Source organism: Sardina pilchardus, chromosome 20 (genome assembly GCF_963854185.1).
Source record: "Sardina pilchardus chromosome 20, fSarPil1.1, whole genome shotgun sequence".
Taxonomy (NCBI): domain Eukaryota; kingdom Metazoa; phylum Chordata; class Actinopteri; order Clupeiformes; family Clupeidae; genus Sardina; species Sardina pilchardus.
In genome coordinates this window covers 19,656,855-19,684,079 of record NC_085013.1, presented here as the reverse complement: position 1 = coordinate 19,684,079, position 27,225 = coordinate 19,656,855, and the positions used below count along the sequence as shown (strand labels likewise).

Genomic DNA, 27,225 nt, shown 5'->3' with positions numbered 1-27,225 from the left:
TTTTTTAATCTGAAAATAAAAAAGAAAGGGAGTGACCCTGCTGCAATGCCGTCTCTAAGCTATGGTCACTTTGCTTGTAGTTCACAGTAGCAGCTCTTCATTTGGTCCCCTTGGTTCTTCTCATTTATTTCTCATGTTTTTTGTGTGTTTTGTCACTTAAACAGGATGACAGTATAACTGTTTAAACTATACTAGCAAAAAATAAGCATAAATAATAATAAATACTACTACTGTTATTACCGCTAATAACACTACTCATAATAAACAATAACAATACTCAAGAATAAAAATATGATTCCCCTCGGTTCTTTCTCCCTCCTTCGCTTCCTCCCAGCCAGAGCTCAATGTGTGTGTGTGCACTAGCCAGGTGCCTCACGTTGTGTGCTGCTGTGTAAACAGTCCTAAACTCTAGAGCCGAAGATGAGGCTTAATTGATGGTTTATTTGGAGACGGTGGCAATCAGACTGTTTACCCAAAACGGCTCCAACAAACCTTCAACGTAATGAGACAGGATACCCTGCGCTCTCTGTTAACAACCCAACTGTTCTGAGCCCTTGTACTGGCCACACAAGTACGGAAAAGTCAAATAAAAGATGGAACAGAGGTGACTCACCCAACAGCCGAAAGTGTTAGCATAAAACATCAGTCGGTAAATACACAGTAAGTTCCAAACCAAGCAAATGTTTGATTTTTATTGGAGCTGAAAATCACTGTGTACAGAAAGGCTATTTAAGAAACTATGTAAATTGACAAAATAATATGTAAATTCAGGCAATCAGAAGGGGAATCAGAATACATCAAATAAAAAATTCTGACCGTATTAATAATGAGGTTTTTGTCACCTTCTGCACTATCGAGGGTCCTCAGAGACACATACAGTATTCAGGCAGGAGCAGGCGGGAGTGCTGAATCAGCTGCAGAGGAGCCTTGGATCTCCACGATGGCCTTCGCTCCAGTTTCTACTCCGATATCTTTATTCATATCCTCATTTATTCACTATCTGATGCCAGTGGGCGCTCTGTAGAAGATGGTGCTACAGGATGGCTTTTAGCGCAGATGTCCAGATGGAGTTATAACACAAGCATATTTTTAAAAAAAATAGTGTATTAACGGCCGGTCAGATTATTGGCTGCGCCGTTTTCTGTGCCCTCTCTTGGATTGTATACAGGTGCTCGGTTCGTGGACGAGCCTCAAAGCGGAACAGTTTGGACTTTTATCTCCAGCATATGGTCATTAGTGGTGTACGGCCGTGAGAGCAGTTAACCTGTGATTAATGCTAGTGTCTGTGTGCGGTGTCAAAGGCCTGAGTTTTCATACTCAGCACAGCAGTCTGCAGAGCAGAGGTAGTTCGATTTAAAGACTTTCTGACGTCACAGCTTCGAAAAAAAGGTTAAGACAATGGAGGTCTTTGTGGGCGGTTTAGGGTCACTCTCACACTCACACGCACAAACACACACTGGACTACACACTACACACATCTCTGTCGTAATTCCCCAACTATTAGCTGTGGCTTATACAGTGATTTCACATTTCTTTTCTCAACTGTGAGTTAAATACATAGGAGCAATTATTACAGTATTAATATACTTTTGTTTCTTTTAGCTTGCATAAAACACTGTCTTGAGGCTTATAATCAATGGGGCTAATCTAATACACAGGAACTTACAGTAGAGACCATTTGAGTGTGGTCGCTGCTGTGATTTGTGTTTAACTAATATATTGTTTTGCATGTGAACATGAGGTTAATTATTAACGTACTCAGTCACAGTGTAATCAGATGGACCTCTCTGCACAGGCTGGATGGCACTTTGTTTTGCATGTGGTCAGTCCGTCTGATGGATGAGGAGCCGGGAACTCTAATTTGTCATCTCCGTGTCCCTGTCAACTGCAGCAGCCGCCACAAAGTAGTGCGTGGGCAATGCACCATGATTTTATTAATCACCTAGCGCCCCGTCTGTGGATGTGACTGATCGCTCTGCGCCTGGGACGGGACAGCCTGAGTCAACCTGATTCAATTTAAAGAGTAGATAACACAGTTTAGGCCTCACTCCATATGTGTCGCGTCTGACATTATTGTGTGTGTGTGTGTGTATGAGAGAGATGCGGCAGGTCCTCACAATGGGGTGGAGAGCCTCGACCTGCCATATGCCCACATGGCGAGCAGTAAGGAACTTGAGGAAGGCGGGCGAGAAGTAGCCAATGTGACCACCACGGTGTAAAAATTCTTTCCCCTTGTTATGTAAACAAAATGGCTTCTGGAGCACAGTGACATGAATGATACGGGGAGGAGGCTTCGAGTACAGTTGTTGATATCAAGGAGCTCAGTCTAGCAGGCAGTTGTGGAAGCTACCCCCTTGGGGCCTTGTTTGTGTTAGATCTGTGCCAGGTAGCGTGTGTGGTTAATATTTTAGCTCTCGCACACTGGCTGGGTGAGAAGACCTGCCTTGTCTGGCTCACCGGAGGTGTGTTCTTCACTCTGCTGTCGTTCTTTGCAGCGTAGGTGTTTTTTTTGCTCTCTGTCACACTCACACGTGATACCTCTACACACACACACACACACCACCCATCTCAGCACCAAAGTCCCAGTGAAATGCAGATTGACATTCCCCCAAAGGATCAGAACACTCGCCTTCCATCGAACCTGACACTCGCAGCGGTTTACACACATCTCTGCCTCAATGCCGTCTTTTTTCTCCCCGTTTTTAACATCTATGTCAGTCAAGCTAGCGGCTCTTTTTGGGATGCTCCCAGGAGTCCCACTGACACTGAAGAGCACTGCGGGGCTTTCATCAAGCTACCCGTCTGAAGCTGTTGATTCCTGTGTCAGCCGTTACGTTTCTGTGTGATGCACGCCTGGCGAATTGTGGATAAAGCAGAACCTGGCAGGCTATAACCAACAGGAAGAAATGTTTCAAACTCATAGTGAGCTTGTGTCGCTTAAAATGTCTGTTTCGTGTTTTATGCAGTGTGATGAACACACACTGGTTGAACTGGTGAACACAAAGGCCATGTGCTTAAATTGAGTCATCCCTACAACACAATTAAAAAACAAGAACAAAGGGAATCATGAATAATTGCTCTGGAGAAGTAGAAAGGTGTTCAGTGATGAAAGTGGCGTGGTGAAATTGAAGTAAATAATTAGTCTGGTTCAAAGGTTTAACACTTCAGTCAAGTATTTGAACAATGTCCCACTGAGGTCTATTGTGTGATGCGAGCTATTGTTACAGTCCTGTGGTCTGTGTGCCAGGACATGGTTCATGGCCGCTGAACGCCAGAGTAGTTATCAAGTTATTTTTGAGGAGCAAAGACATCAACAAGATAAGAAGAACAAAAAAATAAAAATGAATTGTACTTTTCTCTTGCCACTAAGTTCGACACTGATTTGAGAGAGAGAGAGAGAGAAGAAAAGAGGCTGGAAATTAGGGGCAGCAAGTCACGAACTATGACCTCTGGGTCTCAGTATTCAGATATGTCTGCATTCCGACTCTCCTTCTGCTTGCCTCCCTAGTTCTCTCCTTTCCTGGACCCTCCCACCCATTTCTGTCTGCTTATTTTTTAATCGTTAGATGATTACATCTCCAGAGAGTTGTGTTCAGCGGCTGTATTCTCGTTGGGACAGCATTAATATGCAGAATTATGACTGCTAATGAGTCGACATTTCCCTGTTAGACTGCTCACACGAATCTGGGTTGTTTGGAACTTAAAAGTAAGAAGCTTGTTATTTCTCTCCCTCTCTGCCAGCTCTCAACAGGCTTAAACATTGCCCCTACCCAGTGCTATTCCTTAGTACTTAGTTGTTGACATTGTAAGCCCAGAGGTTGTTCCGAATTGTTTTTGAATGAGTAGATGTTATCATTGTTTAAAATTGAAAGGGGAAGATAGTGCAGTCACATAATGTTCCACCGGGGAGCATAAAGAAAAATAAAGTAAAGTAGGCATGAAATACATTTGTGACCTTTAAAAAAAAAAAAAAAAAAGAGTTAATGCCAAAGTTGACTAGTATCAAAGATCGTAGAGCGCTCTATGATCTTTGCTAGTACACAGACCAGTCTACAGCTTCACTGTTAAATGGATTCCTTGGGTATTGTGTAGTCATTTTTTGTCTGCATTACCAATAAAGGCTGGTAATTGTGGTTATGATAAACCAATGAGGATCAGGTATTGTGCTTTCCAAGATGAATGCTAATCGAGTATATCTGACTCCACATTTGTCGTGCGATGCTCAAATCGTCACAAAGCCAGATCTCCGCTTTCGCCACTTACCAAGACCATTTGGAACTGATCGCCAGTCATTGTACAAAGAGGCTATTTCTAAAGCACACACACAGTGAGTGGTACATAAATAATTGAGAATGTGGTTAAAGTAAATGGACAAATCTATAAATACAGCGATGTGTATTACGCAATGTGTTAAATTATTCGGTTGGAGTTCTATATATATATATATCCTCTTTTGAACAGGGCAGTGAGTAACAACATTGAAGTACTGTAGCTGCACTGCCAAAGGCGTAGGCCTTTAAATCAGACAATGTTTAATTGAAACAAAGATGGCTCCCTCTGTTGGACCTCATTGTGTATTAATCATCTATACGTTTTCAAGCGGTTAATTGTGTTGAAACCACGGGCAAGCTCTTTGGTTCCATTAACGATGATTATCCACTGACGACTTTTGTGTCACCGATCATATATCATGTTTTCTCAATAGTTTATTTCATTCTCTCAGTGTTTTGTCCTAAAGTGTGGACATTTAATATTTTGGCATGAGTGAAATTGAACTGAAACTGAGACTGAGAAAGAAAAGGCAAAGAAGAGGCCAGAACCCCTTGGCATGCTGTAGTCCGGTTACTGGCTGGGTGTTTTTGTGGTTTTCTGAATGGGCCAGTTTGAATGAAGTTTCTGTGCAACCTCAAATATGCAAGTCTTGGAAGAACACGTATGTTTTGACAAAGATGTTTGTGACTGAGAGAGAGCTCACCGGGAAAGCACAACATTTGCTCTGCAATTTTTCTGATGCTAATTCCTTAGAATTTGTGTGGACTTGACATTTGACCGTTCGTCTCCCCTCACCCCATTTATCAAATTTCAAAAGTCACTCAAGTTCCCGTAGCCTCCCCCTCCCCTGACTCGCCTGCCTTTCTTCCTCCCCCTCTCCCTTCCCTCCCCCTCTCCCTTCCCTCCTCCTCCTGTCATTCTCTCTGGCTCTCTCGTTTCTCTGCGAGGGGCAGTCCTACTCCAGAGTGTAGTGTAAGTAGGGTGACGGAGGTATGTGGGGTCAGGCGGAGCAGCCCCGGTTATAGCGCACTCCTCGCTGCCTCTCGGCCACTCACTCGTCAGCCTGTCTGGCCCCATCATCTCCAGACGGCCCGTTTGGAAAACCGCACGGGGGTTACTCCCACGTCGTCCTGCGCACAGTCGCGGGTTAACGGAAAGCGGGCGACAAAGGGGGGAAAAGAAGGAGAAAAAAAGAAACAGTGTGCAGAGCTGGCAGGAGGAGTAGCTCCCTAAACAAACAACCCGGAACGTGAAAGAAAAAGTGAGTCGGAAGGAGGGACCGGTAGTTTACTCCTCTCCTCTCCTCTCCTCTCAAGCACGCGCAGTTGCCCTGGTATCCAGGCTGCGAGGATTAGGAGTTGCTTAGCCCCAGCAGCGTCGGGGCGGGAGTTTCCACGTGTGCCTGGTCTTGCATGAGTCAGGGTGTGCGTGCTTGTGAGTGTGAGTGTGAGTGTGTGTGTGTGTGTGTGTGTGTGTGTGTGTGTGTGTGTGTGTGTGCACTGTTTGTGCCTGTTACTTTAAGAGAACAAGCCCAACTCAAGAGAAGCCACTCTGAGATCAGAGAGTGCTGGATTCTCTGTGGCTCTTCAAAGAGATGATAGATTAAAGCTCAGGATAGAAGGTAAGGCGTGTGTGTTTTTGGTTGTGTTTCTTGTTTCATCTTCCTCTTTGTTGCCTCTATTAGAGGGATTTAGTAGTGTATGGGAAAAAACAGAACAGCACAAAAGTGTTTTTATATGGAGCAGCAGGTGTGGACTTAGACTAGACTACACCTGTCTGCGATCTGGCTTTATTTACAAAGTTTCCGTGTTTGCTTTGTCTGGAATCATTACTTGGCTGAATATGTGCCAGAGGCAGCTCTCTGCCACACACACTCCGTGTGTTACATGTGTTCTCTCCGAAGCTGGCCCTTAGTACTCTCTAGAAGCTTTCACTAGCTCGCTGTTTATTGACAGCGTTGTCAGTGTACTATTTACAGCCTGACTTACAGTTTGCCACAATGGAAACTTGACGGTGCGCCCTAAATTCTTTGAACTACTTCTGTGTCCAGATTTCACTTCTTAGAAAGCAATTTGAAATGTGAGGGTAATTGTCATTGTTTGAAGTTTAGCCTGTATTATTCCCACGGTCCAAATGGAGTTGCCAAATTGCCTAAATTGATGTTATGTTTCTTCTGTTGACCTGTTGCTATTTGGTCCAAGAGATTCATCTGTGAATCACCGGATGCGTCATGCCCTTTTTTTTTCGCACCACTTCAAATGAATGGCCAGCGGTATTCTCCATCAACCCTCTTTCTTTACAACAACTTCCTGCCCTCCCTGGCTTGTATCCTTCGTCCATGTGTCTTCCTTTCACTCGGCATTTCCCAAACACTGAGAATAGCTTCCTGTCCTCGTGGCTGTGTGTCCCATCTGAGGGGATTGCACATATGTTGTGTCCCGGAGGGAGGCGATGGGGGTCAGTTCCCCGCGCTGATTTAACTCTGAGAAGTTGGACTAAGGCAGCCACGAGGCTGCTAAGAATAACAATGTACGTCACGAGTGTTAGAGAGCTTTCCAAGTTTCTCATCCATCACACACTCAGTTGTTTGTTTTGTATATTTTGAAAAATTACGGTGCTGATTCGATATGGTTCTGTTAACATTTCAAGTGTTGCTGAAAATGAATCGTTATTGTGTTTGTTTGTTTGTTTATTATTATTATTATTATTATTATTATTATTGAGAGCCCGATGCTGATTTAATTTCAACGTTTCAACAAGTATCAAGAGTTCCAATATTAGTGTGTGTTGTTGTTGCATTTGAGGAGCCTCCATTCCCTGAGCTTGTGTGTATTGTGCTGTGTGGCCATGAAGTGTTGATCTCTGCCTTGTTCAGCAGTGCTGGGAGGGTTTGCACAGCGCTGCATTTCTGGTGGTCCTCCGGTTCAACCCAGGGGGTTTAAATCCACCTTGCCATGGCAACTTGCGTCAATGATTTGTAGGCGTATTGTTCACTCACATTTACAGTCAAGGGCATGCAGGTTGGCCTGCACGACACGTGCTGCTTTTTTCTCTGTCTCTTTAACCATATCTTATCCGTTTTCTCTCTCTCTCTCACACACACACACACTCCCTCTCTCTCTCTCTCTCTCTCTCTCTCTCTCACACACACACACACACACAAACACACACACACACACACACTTTCCCAGGGCTCACAGGGCCTGATAAGGTTAAATGGAGCCAGAGTGGGGAGAGAGGCCAGTCCCAAGGACAAAATGACATTCACATACATGCACATGTAAACACACTGGTATACACACATTTTATGTTCACAGACACTTGTTCACACACACACACACACACAAACCACACACCACACACTTTTCATTCTTATCTATGCAAGTGCATGCAAACTGTGCTCAGTGTGATAGGGATCAGTAATCCCTAATCAAGGGGCACTTAAACAAAAAGGAGACAGAGGAGTTTGCAGCATGCAGTAGTGTGCATGCTTACTGACAAAGTTGTGAGGTTAATAGGGGTGGTTCCTCTCACTTGCGAGCAGATGGCTCCCATAGAAAGCCAGACCAAAGTTCACGGCTGAAGTGCGAACCCCGCGGAGTGTGTTGAACGTCATGGCATTGTAATCAAGGGCCTGTGATGGACAAGGTTGCCCTCGGTGAGGTACCCCTAAAGGAGGACCTAAAGGAGGACTCAGCCTTCCGGCAGACGGCCGTCGTCTGGTTCGCGGGGGCGAGTGCTTGTGTGTCTCTGAGTCCCTTTCACAGTCGCAGCCTCCCCTCTGTGAATAGCGTCAGTGTGTCCGGGCAGTGGCTATTTCTTTGCTAGCATTGTATGTGAGAGCAGGCATTGTGCTGACCTTCTGTATGGCGACTGAGGCAGTGCCACAGGCTCATTTGTCTGCCCAACAAACCCTCTTTTCTTCCCGTCTTGTTGCCTCCGTGTGTGTGTGTGTGTGTGTGTGTGTGTGTGAGGACGGGCCAAGCTTTCTCCCCTTCTTTCAAGCCGCTCTCGGCCAGTGGCACCACTCTGTCTTGATGCTAATCAGGGAGACAGGGGGTCAGCTAGGGGAAGACATGGAAGAGAAGCGGGCAAAGGGTGGCAGATGTTTTCAAAAATGCATTTCCCAGGGTGCTAAGCCCTTGTTTTCCCACAGTGGAGGGCATGGAAGGTTGCCACTAGCCCGGTGGAGTGATCAGCTGTGGGTCAAGCATGGCAAACGCTTCATAAGCCGACGGCTTTCACTTTGTTGTTCCTTCTCCTCGTTCGCTTTCTCTGCGTCTTTGCACTCCGACTGGCTTCCTTAAAGCCACGTGGTCTTTACAAGGTCCTAAGCTGTGAGCCTGAGAGTCATAGCTTGTCCAGAAAGCTACTTAGATAATTGATACTGCTATGCAGTGTCTTAGAGATGTGCATGAACCAGAGCACCTTCTTTTTAAGGCTTTTATTTCGTTTTTTTTGTTGTTTGCCTTACACGTACAGTTATTAAATGATTTTGATCCTCAAGGTTATCATGCTGAATATGAGAGTACTTCCTTGTGCCTTGCGTTGAATAAACAAGGACCTTGGAGGCTGTGGTAGAAGCATGTTCCCACAGATACTCTGGGAAGAATCAAGTGTCTCCAAGACATATGCTTACCTGATATATTTGATCGATCGTGTATCCTTGAATTTCCCCTTGGGGATCAATAAAGTATCTATCTATCTATCTATCCATACATAATTTAAGCAATTCCTTGCAAGCGAATCTCAACAGGGCACACAGTACCCCCATAAGCAGCATGGATAAATCTACTTTATACGTTGAGCTATATCTTGCTATAACTCTTGCTTCTCACATGTTTTTATTTATTAAATGTTACCCTTCAAAAGAGTGTCTTGAGATGGGAGCTGGGTGTAGAGGGTTCAGGTACGGTGAAGCAAACTCTGTTTAGAGTATTGAGTTGTGTGAGGGTCATGATTTTGCACAAGGGGTGGGCCGGTCTAGCGCAGGAAAAGTCTCTGGCCACTTCTTCATCTGGCATCAGCTGCTGGACTGACTTGGCAGTGCAGAGTGAAGGTTTTGAAAAAAGAAAAAAAAAAATCCCAGGAATTCCAGCGTTCAAAAATAAACAGCAGGCAAACTGAAGACAGCTTTTTTTTTGGGGGGGGGGAGTTTTTCAACCGACTGAGTAAGAGCTCTGTGGGGATGGAAAAATGCAAGTAATGCTTCGATTTGAGAGTGAAATAAGTCTTTCAGGTCTTTTCAGCTATGGAAGTACCAGTCTCCTGTAGCACATGAGATTGAACTGGTAGAGATCAGACCGCATTTCATTCTGCAGGTTCAGCATCTGTGTGTGACTGAGAAGCACATCCTCTCACAGAGCAGATCCTTACAATTTAACTTAGGATCACACCAATTAATGATGTACATTAGATGGTAGTGTTTTCTATATCTTTCCTAAAAGCGCATTGAGTCTGTGTATGCCATATGAAATGTGCTATATAAATAAACTTGAATTGAATTGAATTATGCATTCCAGTATGATGAAGAATTTATTTGTGTGGGTTACATAAAATGTGTGTTGTAAATGTGTCAAATCAGTTTGTGCTCTGCTTTAATGCATTGCAGTGTTTGGCATAAACCATCTGCTATCTTTAAATGAATCTACTTTCCATACTTAGTCCATTATTTTGTTTTTATTTCCATAGATGAACCAGCGCAGACTTGAAGGCGGCTTGTTGGGAGCAGAAAAGAGAACCACGTAAACAGGATGGTCACAGATCACTGAGTAGAAACCAAACAGAGCAGGTGAGTCTACTTGATTGTGGAATGTGCAAACAAAACAAAACAAAAAAAATTAAAGAGCAAATTTTAATGTACTAAAATGTTTTTAAAGGTCAAAAATCTGATTAAGCGAAGCCATATATCAAGAGTTAATGTGTTATGTAATGGTTTATTTTACAACGTGAGTAGTTTGACATTGTGTAAGGTGTCTGATGTGACCACTTTAGAAGAGGACACACCATATTTCATTTATCCATTTAGTCTTGAAGTACCATGACTCTCAAATGATTCTCACGGGATTGGAATTGAAAACGCGGCCCAGTTCACACTGAATCAATTCGTCAGGCTGTAAAACGCCGTGACCAATTGAAGATCAAAGCAAAGGCACTGATATCAGAGGACAAATCGATCGCTGAGGGGGTTATCACATCACAAAAAAACCTCGACATCCATGAATAATATCACAGAGAATCTTTTTTTTTTCATTCTTTCTTCCAGAGAGAAGAAGGTATGGGGAATTCCGAGAGCCAGTATAGCATCCAGGGACCTCGAGGCTCCAGCATCGTCCTTCCAGGGAGACAGAAGCCCTTCCTGAAGTTCCGCTCCACCAAAGAGGAGTCGGTGTCGCCTCACGGCTGCTGGCGTGTCATCCCAGGCACGTCCGCGCACAAGTCCAAAGCTGTGGGCCAGGGTTGCCTCTCTCAGCAAAAAGGCAGTCTTCCTTACGTGCCCCGCCATTATGACTACATTGCAAAAGGAGCAAATGAGGGAGGGAATGGAGGACTATGGAATGGTTCCCATGATCCCTTGGCATCAGAGGGCCACTTGGTGTTATCGTCAGAGAATGGTTACGGACAGTATGAGGATGCCGCAGGAAACGGCAGGCTGAATGGCTACATGACGAATGGACACAAAACCCCCGAGAGAAAGGCTTGTCCAGAGTCTCTGGAAGAACAGAGCAGCCCGCGCGTGGTCATCAAAAAAGATGGCAGCCTACGCGTGGAGTTCACCAACAACGCCAGCAACAACCCCCTGCTGTTGGACGAGTGTGCCGGGCCTGTCCAGCTGCTGAAGTTCTCTCCGAACGTGGACTCGACGCCCAGCCTACCTGGGGTCACGCGCAGACATGACCTGCACCACGGAGCAGCGACGGCCACCAGCTCCACCACCAGGACCAGTAAGGGCAGCTCTCTGAGCTCCGAGGGCTCCTGGTACGACTCCCCGTGGGGAACCGGGGCCGAGCTGAACGAAGCCGACAGTCTGTCTCCCAGCAGAGTAGGAGGCAGCACGGGGGACAGCCAATCGAGAGTCTTAGACGATCAGTCGCTGCCTGAACTTTACCGTGACCCCACTATGGCGGTCACCTTCAACACCATCAAGGACCTGCCTCATCGGTTTCCAGATGAGATGGCCACCAAACATCGGGCCTCCTTCGTGTCTGTCATGGAGGTGCCCACTGAGGAGGACTGTCCAGAGGTCAAACAGTATGCCTCCTACACGCTACCCTGTCGCAAACCCAAGCCTGTCGCAGACGATGCCGTCAAGAAGGAGTCCATCAGAAACCGCATGCGGCGCCTCAGTGACTGGACCGGAAGCTTGAGCCGGAAAAAGCGGAAAACGCAGGTAATTTGAGGCTTAGTATTTTACTATGATCGTTCTTTATTGTATATCATTTATATATCAGCATTTTTGTTTGCTAATACAGAGTTTGAAGCTCTGTCGTGGATAGCCATCTCATATGGTATGTAGAAAGGGCTGCAAAGATGTCTGTCTCATTTCCTGGTGAACAGCACATCTGGGAATAGTTTCGCTGTGAAAATTTAAAATCGCTGTCCAAAACTTTTTTAAAAATAAATGTTTACCCAGGCTTTCCCCTCGTGTTCGCTGAAGTCAGTCATGCATTATTTGTATATAGTAGAAACTCCACATTTCCTGTGCTTATAATAGCACATTGCAAGTGCAGTGCATGACTCTCAGATAGGCGTGTGCAGATATTAGCGTGTCCAAGGTGAGGTCATGCTAAAACGGAGCCCAACACCCACGCACTGTCGGTGGAACTCACCAAGTCACGGACAGCTTTCGCTCGACGGGGACACTGCCTGTTTACTGGCATCTCCGCCATCCTCGTTTCCCTGCTAGTTAGGAAAGGGTACCCGAAAAAGAGCCACCACCTGACAGGTTCTTGGCGGCCCGCTTCACCTGGGCGGCGTGCCATTGTGGCCCAGTGTTGCTTTGTCAGGAGCTGAACGCCCATCCCATGTCGGGCACAATATTTTCAGCCACGCAAAGGCCAGCTGTCGGAGAGATAGCAGCCACGGGGCTCCGACAAATGAAAATCGTGACCCACTGTTCCCCAGAGAAAGACACGGAGAGCTGATTAGAGAAGCCCTAAGATTATCATGGAGAGGCAGAGCAGTTCCAGCTCAGGGACGTCCTTTTTTTAGGTCTATATTGAGGGCAGGATTTGTCCCTTTGCCCACTGGCCATGACCTCCCCACAACCTTCACAATCAACAACGGGGTGCTGGAGCTCCAACCTATTGGATTTGCCAGACTGCACGAAGGAAAGTTATGGCCTCGCTTACTATAATTGCTTTGTTTTGTCTTTGTTTTTGGATGTGTGAGAATGCAATGTGTTTTGAGTCAGAAAACAGTTATTTCAGTGGAAAGTGATCTTTTCCGATTCATTGAATATATAGTTTTAAGTTTAAAAAATGCATGATGACAACTGCGCTGCTTTGATGCTGTCTCTTGCTCTCTAACGAGAAGTGTCAGGATATGTGTGTTGTGTGTCGCGAGGAGCCGGACTGCTCTGTGGCTGTAAAACGAAACCGCTTTAACGAGGAAGAGGGGATGAGAATAGCTGCAGAAGTCGAGCGCAGAACTGCTGGCAGAGCTATCTGGCCATGGACTTGGATGGGGCGTGTTTGTGTGTAAACAGAGCCATTCTAAAGTCGCTCAGGGAGGATTCTTTATCGATATATGATATGATTGATGGGAAGGGCTGCCACGGTAGATATCCGTCTGTGTGATGGGTGGAAGATGGGAATGTAGGTTGAGCTTTAAAAAGATTAGCTTAAATGCACCTTTGCTCTTTGCCCATCCCCTTTGTGCTCCTGATTTATCTTATCTAACTTGCTTTCCAAATCCTAGATCTTAATTAGCGTTTAATCCGAGAAACGTCTTATGTAAGGATTTGCTCATAGGCTATAAGATGGGTGTTACACTTTTATGTATAGCCCTGAAAATGAGCAGTTTTGTAGCCTTGGCAAGTTCGTTTGAAATGGAAATGGCTGTTTAACACTCCACGTGACTGTGTTATTCTATCCACTTGAGTTTTGATTTTTGTTTATTTGCTATCATGAAGCTCATGACCTTAGACTGACCCCTGAGGCTCACAGTTTACAAACTGGCGTGCCTTGTTTTGTCTCCCGGGACCCAGAGGAGAGGTATGTTCTGCCGAGATGTCAGTTTCAATCATGTCACCTCAAAGTTCCTCTTCTCCTCGGTGCGTTGGTACCTGGTGACATTGGTTTTGTGGGTTTCCTTTTCATAACTCGTGTATTAGACTTACAGCAGACTTCCATTTCCTTCACAAAAGACAATTGCTGCTATGTACAGTATCAGCACAGCTTACACACATGCATTTATCCTGATGTAAATGACCCTCCTGCATAAAGCATATAGGTTACGAATAGATCTATAGGAAATGGCTGTGGATCAACTGAAATTATGTTTTTACAGATATAAAGCATAAGCATTCTTGGAAACAGGTTTTAATTAGGATAGAGTCCAGATTTGAGGGAACGAAAAAATAGGTCCTTTGTGTGAACTAGTTAAAGCCCTGGCATTTCCTGAGTTTTGTATCCCCCTTGTTCTGAAGGTTTAATGAGGTTTTTGTGTGCTGTATGACCCTCTCCTGCATGTAACTCAAGGTGGCCATGACGCTAGACCTTACAAAGCCCGTACCTGTTGGTGCACGCTTGGAGGCTCCACCGGTACCAGTCTTTTCTTATCGTTGGTCCCAAAGCCCTGTCCAAATGAACCAAGGGTATGAGGGTGAGCGCAGGGTTAGCAATATATCACTTAAGATTTATTTTTTTTTTAACTCTGGAAAAAGAGACTTCTATCCAGGACTCCATTACCTCACACCTGGCTCCCAGATCTTAGTGATGGGGTCAGTAGTTGCCCTCCGATGGGGATGGCTGTACCTTGCCCATTAATAAGAGGCAGCTGTTGGCTGGGTAGAGCTGAGGTAGAGCTTGCTGTGCTCTGCTCTGCGAGGGGCACTTGCTCTCTCACTGGGTGTTTTTGAAGTGCACTCGTCTCGTCCGTATTGAGCAATGGGGAATCAATGGTCTAATTTAAGGGAGTGCAGGTGGGCTTTCATTCTTCATAAAAGAGTGTAATCTCCAGAAGTGTATTACAATGCACTGCAAGTGAGGGTGCCCTTATGAACTGAATGTAATTGCTTAGCATTTGGGTGAGATCTCTCTGGGGATGCCAGCATGCCCATATATTAAGTTTAAAGGACATGCATGAAAATGACAAATAGATTGAAACTCATTTACTGTGAGGGATTTTACACAAAATCTTTATCCCAAAAGCCTTCAATCTTGTTTTTCATGTAGGTCATAATTCAGTCTTTCAATTGTCTGTGGTCGATGCAAAAAGCTATCTTTTTTTCCAGTACTTTTATCAATGATAAATCTATGCTAACACAACACACTAACTGATAATGGCCGCGTTTCCCAGATTCGTTAAGCGCTAAGAGCTTCTTAGGCGCGTTCTAAGAATGTTCTAAGAACGCTCCTAAGAAGTTCTTAGCACTTAAGAGCTTCTTAACGAATCTGTGAAACGCGGCCAATTACAGTTAAAAAAAGAACGATTTCAGCAAATCAATGGATGCATCCCATGACTGTGAACACCCCCCTGTCCTTGTCCCTGTAGGAGCCGAGGTACAAAGACCCCAACGAGTGCTTCGACAGCGGAGTGGACGGCCTCACCGCCGACACCAGCTCGCCCTCCCAGGTGTCCAGTCTCCTGTGGTACCCCAGGGGTCCGTCCCAGCCGCGCACCCGCTCGCGCTCCCAAGCCCTGCCGTCCCGCAGCGAATCGGCCGGCGCCCTGAACCAGGGGACCGACGCGCTGCGGCAGAACATCTACGAGAACTTCATGCGCGAGCTAGAGGCCGGCGGAGGCCGGAGCGGAGGAGGAAGAGGAGGAGGAGGAGGAGGAAGAGGAGGAGGAGGACTGGGCGGCGGCGGCGGCAGCAGCGAGGAGCGTCAGCAGGAGCCGTCCACGGAGGGCACGGAGGAGGACAGCAGCAGCGAGGAGGCGCGGGGCTCGCTGGAGCAGCTGGACCTGCTGTTCGAGAAGGAGCAGGGGGTGGTGCGGCGGGCCGGCTGGCTCTCCTTCAAGCCCCTCATCACCCTCCACAAGGACCGCAAGCTGGAGCTCGTGCCCCGCCGCAAGTGGAAGCACTACTGGGTCACCCTGAAAGGTGAGACACACGGAGGCCTGGATCTCCCACCATTAGGCCCTGTGCTGAGCATAGTGCAACAGCAGCATAGTGTACACAGTGCAAGTGGAAGCGCTACTTGGTCACCCTGAAAGGTAAGACACACGGAGGCCTGGATCTCCCACCATTAGGCCCTGTGCTCAGCAGCAGCAGCAGCAGCATCATAGTGTACACAGTGCAAGTGGAAGCACTACTGGGTCACCCTGAAAGGTCAATGTCAATGTCAATGTCAATTTGTTTGTGTAGCACTTTATAAAACAACAACAGTTGACCAAAGTGAAAGGTGGGAAACACGGAGGCCTGGATCTCCCACCATTAGGCCCAGAGCTGAGCAGCAGCAGCATCATAGTGTACACAGTGCACAGTTTTACTGTCAGACTCCAATCTGTCACCTCCATTTCAACTGGAGACGGCTGGCTTTGCGTCAGTTATGCTTAAGGGTATTATACATTCCTAAGTGGATAATCTCACGACGAATGACCTCCACTCCAGTGATTATGAGTTTGGGTATGATGGTGAATGAGTCTATCAGTATGGCTACTGACCACAGTGCAAGGGACAGCAAAGACCAAGACAGTGACTAGCCTAGATTAGAGGCTAGGCTATTACTATACCATAACCACTCTCCACAACTCCCAAGGCACTGCAAACTGAGGCACAGGATTTGTCAAAACAAAGCTAAACTAAACAAAATCCAAAAGAAATCTGGTCTCTGTAAAGCACATCTCGTTTAAGGCTTTTCAGATTGCCTCAGTATTTATAAAGCTTAATAAAGACACGGAAAGTTGTTATCAGTCATTGTGTCATTTTTATGTGTGGTCTAAAAGGGTGCTCTCCGCTTCATCAAGAGCGATTGCTTTTATTATACAGTATGTGCATTGGAAGTCTGTGTTGAACTGTTCCCATTTTCACTGTTCATTCCCTTTCTATCTCTCCCTACCTTTTCACCTCTCCTCCTACTGCAGGCTGCACATTACTCTTTTATGAGACCTATGGTAAAAGCTCCTGTGAGCAGGACTTGTCCCCTCGCTATGCCCTGATAGCTGAGGACAGCGTTGTTCAGGCCGTACCCGAACACCCCAAAAGAGAGAACGTGTTCTGCCTCAGCAACACCTACGGTGACGTCTACCTCTTCCAGGTATGTTATGTGCTCATTCCCCCCACCTACGCCATATCTTCAGGTAGATAGCTGTCTTTAAATATTTACAATGTATTTGACAGTGGGGAAGGGAGTATAAAAAGAAATGTAGGTATCTCAAATAACTCCCATAGTGTTTATTCTCCTTAGCTTGATATATTCACCATCATGAAGTCACGCTGTCGCTGGCCTGCTTCTTGTCATGCAATGTGTTGTTTATGACTTACCAAAAAATTAGAAACAGAAATTGTTTTTCAGTGTGTGTGTGTTTCTCCTCTTTAGTGTGTGTGTGTGTGTGTGTGTGTGTGTGTGTGTGTGTGTGTGTGTGTGTGTGCGTGTGCCAAGGCTGCTTGGCTTCCCTGCTTTGTCAGCAGTACATTCTTTGGTGATGAGTTGCAAGCTTTGTTTTCATGATAAAAGCTGTTGTGCCAGATTGTTTATAAAATGGTGTTTATTGAATTATTGCCTCTCCCTCAGGGTCACATAAATGTGTTTTTTTGAGGATATACACATGTGACATGTAGTACTTTTTGTTCAGGGCTGTTCTTTCCTTCCTTAAAGAAATGGCAGTGTGATCATATGCATTGCATGACACAAACAACTGTTGGATTATTATTTTCAAAACTGAACTAATTTTCAGCCATCCGTCAGAGTAGCATCCAGAACATTCCAACAGTCTTTTGCGTATTAAAGCAGCTAAGTGAAAAGTCCTGTCCCCGTGGATGGGTCTCATTCTCTGGTGGTATATTTGGGCTGAATAGGAGGATCTGTCTCTGTAGAGGTAACTGGATTAGATTAGGAAACTTCACACTTGTCAGCTCCAACCTCCGGTTTCAAAAGTAAGCCTTGTAGTCTCGCAGACTTTCAGGCCAGCTCATCGTAGCCTCTCTGTCTCTCTCTCTCCCTCTCTCTTTCTCTCTCTCTCTCTCTCTCTCCCTCTCTCCTTCTCTCTCTCCCTCTCTCCCTCTCTCTCTCTCTCTCTCTCTCTATCAATGAAATTCAAATGAGCTCTATTGGAATGACAAATATTTCTGTATTGCCAAAGCAGAACATTTAAAAAAAAAAAAAGGTTTACATAGAGAATGCTTGGAGTACAATATATGACAAACATAGTTATGCATCCAAGATTAACACTCTCTCTCTCTCTCTCTCCCTCTCTCTCCCTCTCCCCCCCTCTCTCTCCCCCTCTCTCTCTCACTCCCCCTCTCTCTCTCTCTCCCTCTCTCCATCCTCAGGCCAGTAACCAGACGGACCTGGAGAACTGGGTGACGGCCATCCACTCGGCCAGCGCGTCGCTCGTGGCCAAGCGTCAGGGGAAGGAGGACACCCTGCGGCTGCTGCGCGGCCAGATCCGCGGCCTGCTGCAGAAGATCGACATGGACGGCAAGATGAGGAAGATGGCCGAGCTGCAGCTGTCCATCGTGAGCGACCCCAAGAACAGGAAAGCCATCGAGAACCAGGTGAGCTGAGCGCTCACTCATCCCTCACTCGGAGCGAGGAATCCCGTTAAGCCTGTCCACTGCGTTCTCCCCCCGAGGGCGGCCTAAGGCCCCAATCCTCGACTCTTTCGCAAGGTCACCTCTTCAAAAAGCGCGTTTGAATCAACATGACCTAGTTTGGGCGCCGGTGCTTGCATAGTGATTTGCCTGAGCGTGAATATTTGACTCCAAGGCCGTGTTTTGGAGGCTGTTTGCATACTGCTCTCACTCTTTTGTCATGACTCAGCACCTGCATAGAGAAGCTATTGATGTCTTTGTGCAGCTTTCGCATGGAGACAGCAGCCTGTATTTCAACTCTCTTTTGCAATGCAAACAGCATTCAAAGACTAGATGTAGAACTCTGTACAATAATAAATGACTGTTGAGGCCTATTCATAGATCAGTTTATTCATAGGAACAGTATACAGTAGATAGTACAGTTTGCAGACGACGCCATATGGCTTGCATAGGGCATCACTTTTGGTCGCTTTCCCAGATGTTTCAGTCCACACGAGTGTAATCGCTGAAATAACTCGCGGTGCATTACTAGGGGTCACCCCCTATCACCCCCCCACTCCAACCTCAGAGACTGTAACAGCCTAGTTCATAAACCTGAGTTTATAGTAGGGTAATTAAGGAGGGGGGTTAGGTTCTCCCACAGAAAGCATTCCAGTACTTTAAAAGCACCGGCCAAGCAGTTCCTCCAACTGAGAGAAATGGAAACCGTGTGCATTTTAAGAGCAATTATCTTTATAATGGAGTTGCTTTCTTCTCCGTTTATGCTACCTTGTTAATGTTCAGAATGTCTGCTGCGAGTCCTTAAATTGATAGTAATCGGCTTTTGCTGAGGACGTGCTCGGAGCGCCCAAATATTCAATGAAATGTGCGCGTTTGGGGGGAGCTCCTACACTAAACATCGACCTGTGCAGCGAGACCCAGACAGCCCTGATTGAGCAGGATTTGCCCTTATTTGGGTACAGGAATATCAATGAGGCAGTCTGTAAGTGCATTTCATCTTCCCCCCCGACTATTCAGTCAATCTGACCTGTCAGCAAGGCTGTTTTCTCGCCATTCCGCCCCAGACGTCCCCCCCTGCGGTTTCCTCTTAGCAATCATGGCACTGCTGGACAGGGGTGTCTGGAGCCAATACTGGGGTCAGGAGGGGGGTAGGGCGGGTCGAAGGAGTGCCACAAAGCGGGATGGATCATGTGGTAGCAAGGGACTGCTGTGGTGAGGTGTGGGGGCTGGGCACTCGGCATGGTGATGAATGGATTTGAAGGCGAGTGGGGCTAGAAGGTGGGGGCAGACTATCCTCTACCTCCCAAGCTTTCTTTTCTTTGATGTCCTGCCCTGCCCTCCCCTTCCCCCTCCACCACCCTCCACCCTTCCCCCTGAAATCAGTGCCAGCCGGGCATACTCACGTCTTCAAGCCCCAAACCTTCAAAAGGAATTCATGGTTGTTTGTCATTTACAACAATTAAGCGTGCGCCTTTTAAAATGAAATAGAGGGCAGATGCCAGAGAGACAAATGAAGGGCACGGGCTATCTGAAAGGAAAAGGCACATTCCAGCCTCCTTTTTAATGGCACTGAAAATGTGACTAAATAGCACAGTTTGTAGAGAGGCCAGATGGGTCCAATATGTGGGGACTCCACTCCACCAGTGCTTTCCCTGCCCACGAGCAGCACGGGGTGCCAGTGTACTATCCAGTGGAAAGGGATGGCATTGTGTTGTGCCCGACTCTCTGCCCCGTTCAGAGGCACCGCGCACCATGATGTGGCGCTGCAGGCTTTCGCTCGGGAAGGATCCTGCCTGTAATAATGTTAATGAGCGTGCCCTGTTTTGTTCATAAATTACCCACCGTGCCCAAAATGGCATTTCAAGCAGTATTTTTTTCTGTCGGCTAATTGAGTGCGGATGCATTGTTTTTGCTTATACCTGAGCGCATTCTTCTCGCCCCGTGCCCGAGAACTCGGTGCATTTGCAATACTCACGGGACGCTGAGCTTCAAAGGTTTGGAAATGGTGGTGCGGCCTTTAATTGTCCTGAGCTGAGGATGGAACCTAATCCGCCTCTTCTTCAGGAAGGGAGATGAATCCCTTTGGCTGACACCTTAATGCCAGCGCTGTGATAAAGGCCTTCTGTCTCGGGCAGAGTCCCCCAGGAGATCCCTTTTGTGAAGGCGGTCCAGGCACCCATTGTGATGCGCGGGTCAGCTGATTGGATTTGCCAAAGCGCAGGGCCTCTGTAAAGCCTTAATGAGGGCCACACCGGTTCCCGTGAGCTATCTCACCCCGACCACGCAGGAGTCTCGACTAATCACGCCATTAAAGCGCCTTTTTTTTACCCTACAAAGTGACGGGGAACAGAGCGGCCTCCCCAGTCGAGGCATTAATGGGGTAATGTAACCTCATCATTGTGTGAGGAAGAGTGCTTATGTCGGGCCGGAAGAATCCTGTGAACTCGCGTTTGTCTTTACAAGAGAGACTCACACTGTTTTTATGAAGTGAACGGCCTGTCTTAGCAGATGAGACCCATTTGAGCGCGCAGCACAGAGACAGAGAGAGAGAGAGAGAGACAGAGAGAGAGAGAGAGAGAGAGAGAGAGAGAGAGAGAGAGAGCCGAGCAGCTCTGATGCAGTCTCATTTAAGATTCCCCCAGTCAGCACATAAATTAGCATCTTCCCGCTGTAAACATTGTGTGAACAAGCACTGAACTGTTTTTTGTGTGTGTGTCTTTGGAGTGCTGCGTTGTGTCTGAGGAAGGGAGGGAGGGAGGGAGGGGGCGTGGGTGATCATCGGAGTCAACCCAGCCACCCCCACCCCATGATGACTTTTATTGGCTGGGCTGACTCCAATGTGGGGATTAGCCATAAGCTCCCCCTCTGCTCTTCCCCAGTCAAAGCAGCAGCTCTCATCCCACCCACTCAGCCACCCACCTTTCCCCCCCAGCTCCAGATCAAGCCCTCCTTACCCCCTCAAGTAATTATGCCTCCGTGGAATGTCTCCCTACCCCCCCTCCATCTCAATTAAATGTTCTTCTGGTTCACACTAACCTACACACACACACACGCACGCACACACACACACACACCAGCAGTGTACCATCTTCTTCATCTTCTTAAAATCAGTTGCCTTTATTCTGTGTTCAATGTTTTTATCTCACTCTATTGTAATGCTTGTGGAAGGAAGGAAGGCAGTGCTGTAGTTTCTATGTCGTCTTCCACGTGTGCTTATCTGCCTGTCCCGTCTCTCTCACGCAGATTCAGCAGTGGGAGCAGAACTTGGAGCGCTTCAACATGGACCTGTTCCGCATGCGCTGTTACTTGGCCAGCCTGCAGGGCGGAGAGCTGCCCAATCCCAAGAGCCTCCTGGCCACGGCCAGCCGCCCCTCCAAAGCAGCTCTGGGCCGCCTCGGAATCTTTTCCGTGTCCTCCTTCCATGCACTGGTCAGTATGCACGAAAGACTATACCCACCCTTACAAAAAACAACTACCGTAATAGATAGATAGATAGATACTTTATTGATCCCCAGCGGGAAATTCAAGAAAATCTAATTAATTTCCCAACTACTGTATTAGCCGCAGCTTATACATTGATTTTGCAAGATTTATTCAGGTTTTAAGTTTATTACATGGGGATAGTTCATACGGTATATGGTTTTGTATGGTTTTAACCTGCATAAAACACTGTCCTGCGGCTTATACACAATGCAGCTAATACACTGGAAATTACTGTACATTCAAGTATAAATCAATTTAGTATATCTCTGGTCAGTACACAATAACTAAACTATATGTATACTTACTTACTTTTAGTTACATAAGTATACTAACAGTGCATTTCCATAAACTTCTTTTTTGTAAGGGTATCAGTGTTGAAGGTTTCAGTATGTTGGTATGATGTGTTTTGATCACGATTGTGTTCTCTTATATACCTCTTCCAGATCTGCTCTAGGGACGAGGCCACGTTACGGAAGCGCTCCCTGTCTGTGTCCCAGCGAGGACGGAGCAAACGAGGAATCTTCTCCTCGCTCAAGGGCCTGGACAACCTCACCAGACGGGGGCGCGAGAAAAGGCCCTCGGCCTCTCAGGTACATTTAACGGTAGTCCGCTGCACTAGAACTGAGACTAGTGAGTAGGTATCTCTTCTGTAGGGGATGAAGACATTAAACTACTGCCTATCTCTGCTGTAGGGGATGAAGACATTAAACTACAGCCTGGGGGTGGGTGGCATTGCTCCACTTACTACAGATGTGTTGAATGGAATGTGTGCAGTAGGGTATGAAAGAGTTAACATGCTGCCTGGAGGGGGTGTTGAATGGATCTCTGTGGCCGGGTATGAAAGAGTTAACATATTGCCAGAGGGAGAGCATTGCTCCACTAGTAGAGAGGTGTTGAGTGGATGCCTGCCCGGTGGATGCACCATATGGGGTCTGGTGTGAAATCATCTCTCCTGTTCAGAGAAAAAAATTCCATACCCAGGTGCAAATAACAGCCCTCTGTGTCTCCTCTCTGGATGGTAATTATTGCCTTGAGTGGAGCGTCATTTATTTATGTCTTCCCATTCCACCCCTCCACTTTCCGCTCTAGAAAAAACACCTCCGGAAAGATGCGCTGCTCTTTTTACAGACATCAAAAATATCTGTCTGTTGCCCGCGTTCAAAGGCCCAGAGGCTGAGATGCTGTTGAGCTGTTAAGAGTGGCTTCCACCTTCATTGTCATTGACTGGAACGCTAATCCATCGCCTCTCTGTCTCTGCGCTGTTTTGTGCAACTATTATCTGTCTTGTCCATTTAGACGCGAAATGAATCTTGTCATTATGACGAGCAGTTAATTGCTTTCAGTTTGAGCGGAGCTCACCTCGTGATCTTGAGAGTGTGATTAAACCGCTTGCTGTTGAAAATGCTGTTTTGTTGGATCAAGTCAATTAGGATCACGTTGAACTGGTTCATTTTTTTAATCACATTACCACATGGTGGTGCCAGAATTTAGAATATTTACAGGCGAGCTCTAACAACTCAGCTGGACGTCCCTTCTAGACCACAGTTCATTGTTTGTATCTGTTGACCTATTGGCGCTAGCCTGACCTCACAGTTGGATGACAGCACACCATTGCCATCAGGTGCCCCCCCCCCCAGGCAGGACAGCCCCGAAACACCCCCCCCCCCCACACACACACACACACACACACACACACACACACACACACCCTCCTCATGTCCCTCCCCAGCTTTGACAAGTGTCATGTAACGGGAGATGCAGGCGGCTGGCCTAATGAGACCCAATTCTGCTGTTGGCGGCTCAGACGTCTGAGGTGTGAGAGAGAGGAGCAGGGAGAGTGCAGTGCACACAAATGTGCTGTGAATTATTGAGAGCCATATGTGGTAGATTGCAGACTGCTGCACCAGGCCCCGCGGCTACAAACAGATGGTTCACGTAAGGGCTCCGCGCTGGTTGCTAAATATTAAAACGGAGTCTCACGTTTTTTTGGGAGACGTTAGGTGCTGAGTCAAAGGTGTTGCGTTGTGGATCCTCCTTTGTGATGGCAGGCGTTTTTTTTTTTCTTTTTTTTTTTTTCCAAGGGGATGTTTAATTGGCCTCAGCAGACCTCTGTTACCAGGCAGAATCCCTTTCTCTCGACTCAACGTTTTTTTTTTTTTCTTTCTTTTTTTCAATCCCTCCTTCGGTCAACTGTCCTCACACATGTGAGATAGCTAGATCAAATGGGGGGATGAGAGAAGAGATTAACTAGAAATAGCCCATCAAGCCCCGATACGGAGGCTAAAGCGAGGAGGCGTGGGAGCGTGAAGTAGCTTCACCGTAACTCTCGCTTGTCCTCTACGCAGATGAGTTCAGGGCGGACTGTGATCTCGGGGTGAATAGAGTTACGAGACGCCCCCCCAAACAGGCCAAGTAACCATCCATGCCCTCCACCGAAATCTCTCACTTAAACTCTGCAACGGAGCCACTGTGCTTGAGCTCTCGCTGTCTCCAGCAATCTAATCTGGCATTACTCACAAACTCCCGTAAGCTCACAAGGCACTGCACACTCGCCAGCAAATTGCCGGGGCTTTGTAGCGAGCAGTCCCCCCAGACTTTCTAAAAGCACTCAGCTTTGCTGCGGGAACTTAACATTTAGATTTTCATTTATTCATTTAATAAGATGCTAATGGATGTGGTGGTTAATGACTTGAGAGCGCTGTTTTGTTCTCATGCACCTTTTGACCCGCACCCTTACACTGATACCTGCACGGTCAGCCTTTTTTCCCTTCTTTTTTCTAATACACTAAATTTAGCATCAGTGATGACAGCAAGTTTTTCAATTTCGCTAGCGTCCATCTGCTTGACTTGTCTCTGTTAGCTGCCGAGTTGAAAAGAGACGAGATCTCTCCTAGCTATTCATTCATTGCCACTGTAGCCAGGTTGGAGCTCTGCTAGTATGGGGTCTTTTCAGCGCGGTGAAGCCCTCTTTCAGCCCAGCTCTGACTCAGAGCACCTATTCACTTAGTCACTCCTGCCAGACGCCTGATAGGGCTGAACAACACGGCCCGCCACAACAGTCTGAGGGAAAACAGAAGGCAGAGGGGAAAGAAAGGAAGAGAGAGAGAGAGGGAGAGAAAGAGAGAGAGAAAGAAAGAGGGAGAGAGAGGGAGAGGGGCAGAAGAAACCACCCCATCCACCTCTCCTCCCACAGTAGACACACTTCCCCCTTTCATCTGAATTCAAGCTTTACCGCAGTGCCTATTACTTGCAGCAAAAGCCTCAAAGGTTCCAGCCAGGATGGAAATAGTATCACAGCAAACGGCTCTTGCCGACTGAAGTTGTTTGATCAAATAAAAAAAAAATGTCTCCTTTTGGAGATGGTGAACATGAACATTGCCACCGGTCAACTAGTAAATGAGAAACAATTTTAATGAAGCTTCATTTTTTTTGCTTCCCTCATATCTCTCTCTCTCTCTCTCTCTCTCTCTCTCTCTCTCTCTCTCTCTCTATGTATCTTTTCATCTCCTCCAGCTCTTCGAGAGTGAGACGGAGATGCAAGTCAACTATCTGCCCCCATACAGTTCGGAGGTGAGTAAACGTGCGCTCGTCTTGGAGTCAGCATCTTTTCTAACAAGACCCAGGTGCTGCTGATATCAAATGAGTCCATCAGAGATGGCTCTGTTCCCAGCCTTGACATCAGCAGACGGAAATAGGACACATCTATAAAATTCGACTGAATTTCTCTATTCAGCTGCGTTTCTTTGAATCAAATGTGCAAATTTGTACGCTTTACATGAGACAGTCCCCGCACGCAAGTTCCTCATTCGTGGCGGCTCTAGCTACAATGCGGTAGTTCAGTGGACAGGATATCCGCCCCAAATAGTCTCACCATTAGTTCTGGGCCCTTGCACAATGGCCAGCATTGAAAGCGGAGCTGTGAAGTTGAATGTGTCCACTGTAAGTCCCCCAAACAGAACAACTACACAGACGAGAGGAGAGTGCGAAGTTGCCAAAATAAAGCGCAGAGATGCCTTTCCCCCAGGAGGCCGGCTGAGAGTCTCTTTGTGTGCCCTGCTGCGTCTGTGTTGTGCACTGTGCTCTGGTGGTGGCGACATGGCCATCTTCTGAAAGCGTCACAGTTTTTTTTCTGCTCTCTTTTTTTTTCGTATTTTGTCGGGAAGTCACTGTCCCTGGAGACTGTCACATGAAATCAGCTCTTGTTTTTTTTTTTCTCTCTCCCATGTTTGTCCTTTTCTCCTGCAGAAGACACAGATGGGCTTTAAGCCCAGCGCTCATTTGAGTTGTCATCTCACATCTAATCCCGTCTACTTTCTGTCTTTTTCAAAGTCGTCCTGGAGGAGCACGTTGCTTCAGAACCCAACTCCGTCTCCTCGGAGGTTCCGCAGCACAGCGCAGCACTCCTCTTGAGTCCTGGCAGCCTAAACGGCTGGACGTGGAGGTGGTGCGCGCGTAGCCAGTGGCCTCCGCCGTCACCCAGTGAATGTCGCTCAATGGTGTTTTTTGCCCCCAACGGCACCTTCCAGGCAGCACAGCATAAAAGGCACTACCTTTACCCTATTCCTAACCCTAACCCCCTCAACCCTCATCCTACCCCTAAACTGAGGGGAGTAGTGCCTTGAAGGCAGCGCTGCCTGGAAGGCACCGTTGAGGGCAAATAATACCAAAGACCGTGAAGAATGTCCCCCTGTTTTTCTTTTGAAAAGTTACTTTGTCAAAGCCCAAGCACCACCACCCAGAAGACTCAACAGTCAGTCTCAGCCGGCTTTGGCACAGCACAGCAGAGCACACTCTGTCCCTTATAATGGAGGAGGCTCAAGGACTCTATCCTTTTACACGCTCGGCTTGAGTTCATGCCCAACGCATTGCACTGAGTCACTCAGAATTATTTAACAGCAAATATATACGCTGTTAACAGCGACGGCACACATTCAAACACATTAAGATAAAAGTCGCGCTAATGTGAGAGTTCAGATGGGGGAGATAATTGTGCTGTGTCAGTCAATCGTTTCCCTGAAAAGACAAGGTTGAATTGTTTTGACTGGGTGTTTATTTGAATATTGGAGCGTTGCCTGGCGACCGTCTAAAAAGAGTGTTTCGGTAAAGTGGATACTCCTGCCAGTGTGCCTGCTCAACTTGGTTCCATCTTTAGAAGGCTCTGGGCGGAGGATGGTAAATAAATTATTTCCTCTGTATAGGGGAAAGTCTGAAGCACAGGGTTTTGTTTTCACACACACCAACACACACACACACACACACACACATACACACACGTGCGCTTAACTCTACAGAGGAGAAGGCTCAGACTCTCTCTCTCTCTCACACACACACACATCTTCACTCACAGCCACACATCCTTGCACACAGAGGGCATTGGTCTGTGGACAACCTTGGCTGCGCATGTGGAAAGTTGACCGGGCACTTGCCGCTCTGTTGCCGTGTCTGAATGAATGAGTACACAGTTACTCAGCTGCTGAATAAGTGGGGAGAGAGAGAGAGAGAGCAGCTGACTGGTCACCAGTGGCTACAGACCCCTACGCCCCTCCACC

General features: G+C 46.9%; 1 protein-coding gene across 3 annotated transcripts in view; it reads left to right on the top strand.

The window, feature by feature from the left end:
• The window catches only part of tiam2a (TIAM Rac1 associated GEF 2a), an 84,337-nt gene that overhangs the window by 25,010 nt on the left and 32,102 nt on the right, over window positions 1-27,225 (top strand). For 2 of the 3 annotated variants that reach the window (XM_062523775.1, XM_062523776.1), the window contains exons 2-9: window positions 9,964-10,063; window positions 10,538-11,662; window positions 14,989-15,541; window positions 16,525-16,697; window positions 17,933-18,157; window positions 21,437-21,622; window positions 22,120-22,266; window positions 25,190-25,246. In XM_062523775.1, coding sequence (XP_062379759.1) covers window positions 10,550-11,662; window positions 14,989-15,541; window positions 16,525-16,697; window positions 17,933-18,157; window positions 21,437-21,622; window positions 22,120-22,266; window positions 25,190-25,246 — 2,454 coding nt within the window. In that variant the 5' untranslated portion in view covers window positions 9,964-10,063; window positions 10,538-10,549. Of the gene's footprint in view, window positions 1-5,758; window positions 5,894-9,963; window positions 10,064-10,537; window positions 11,663-14,988; window positions 15,542-16,524; window positions 16,698-17,932; window positions 18,158-21,436; window positions 21,623-22,119; window positions 22,267-25,189; window positions 25,247-27,225 lie in introns of those variants that run through there. The other variant, XM_062523777.1, reaches the window with a different exon arrangement.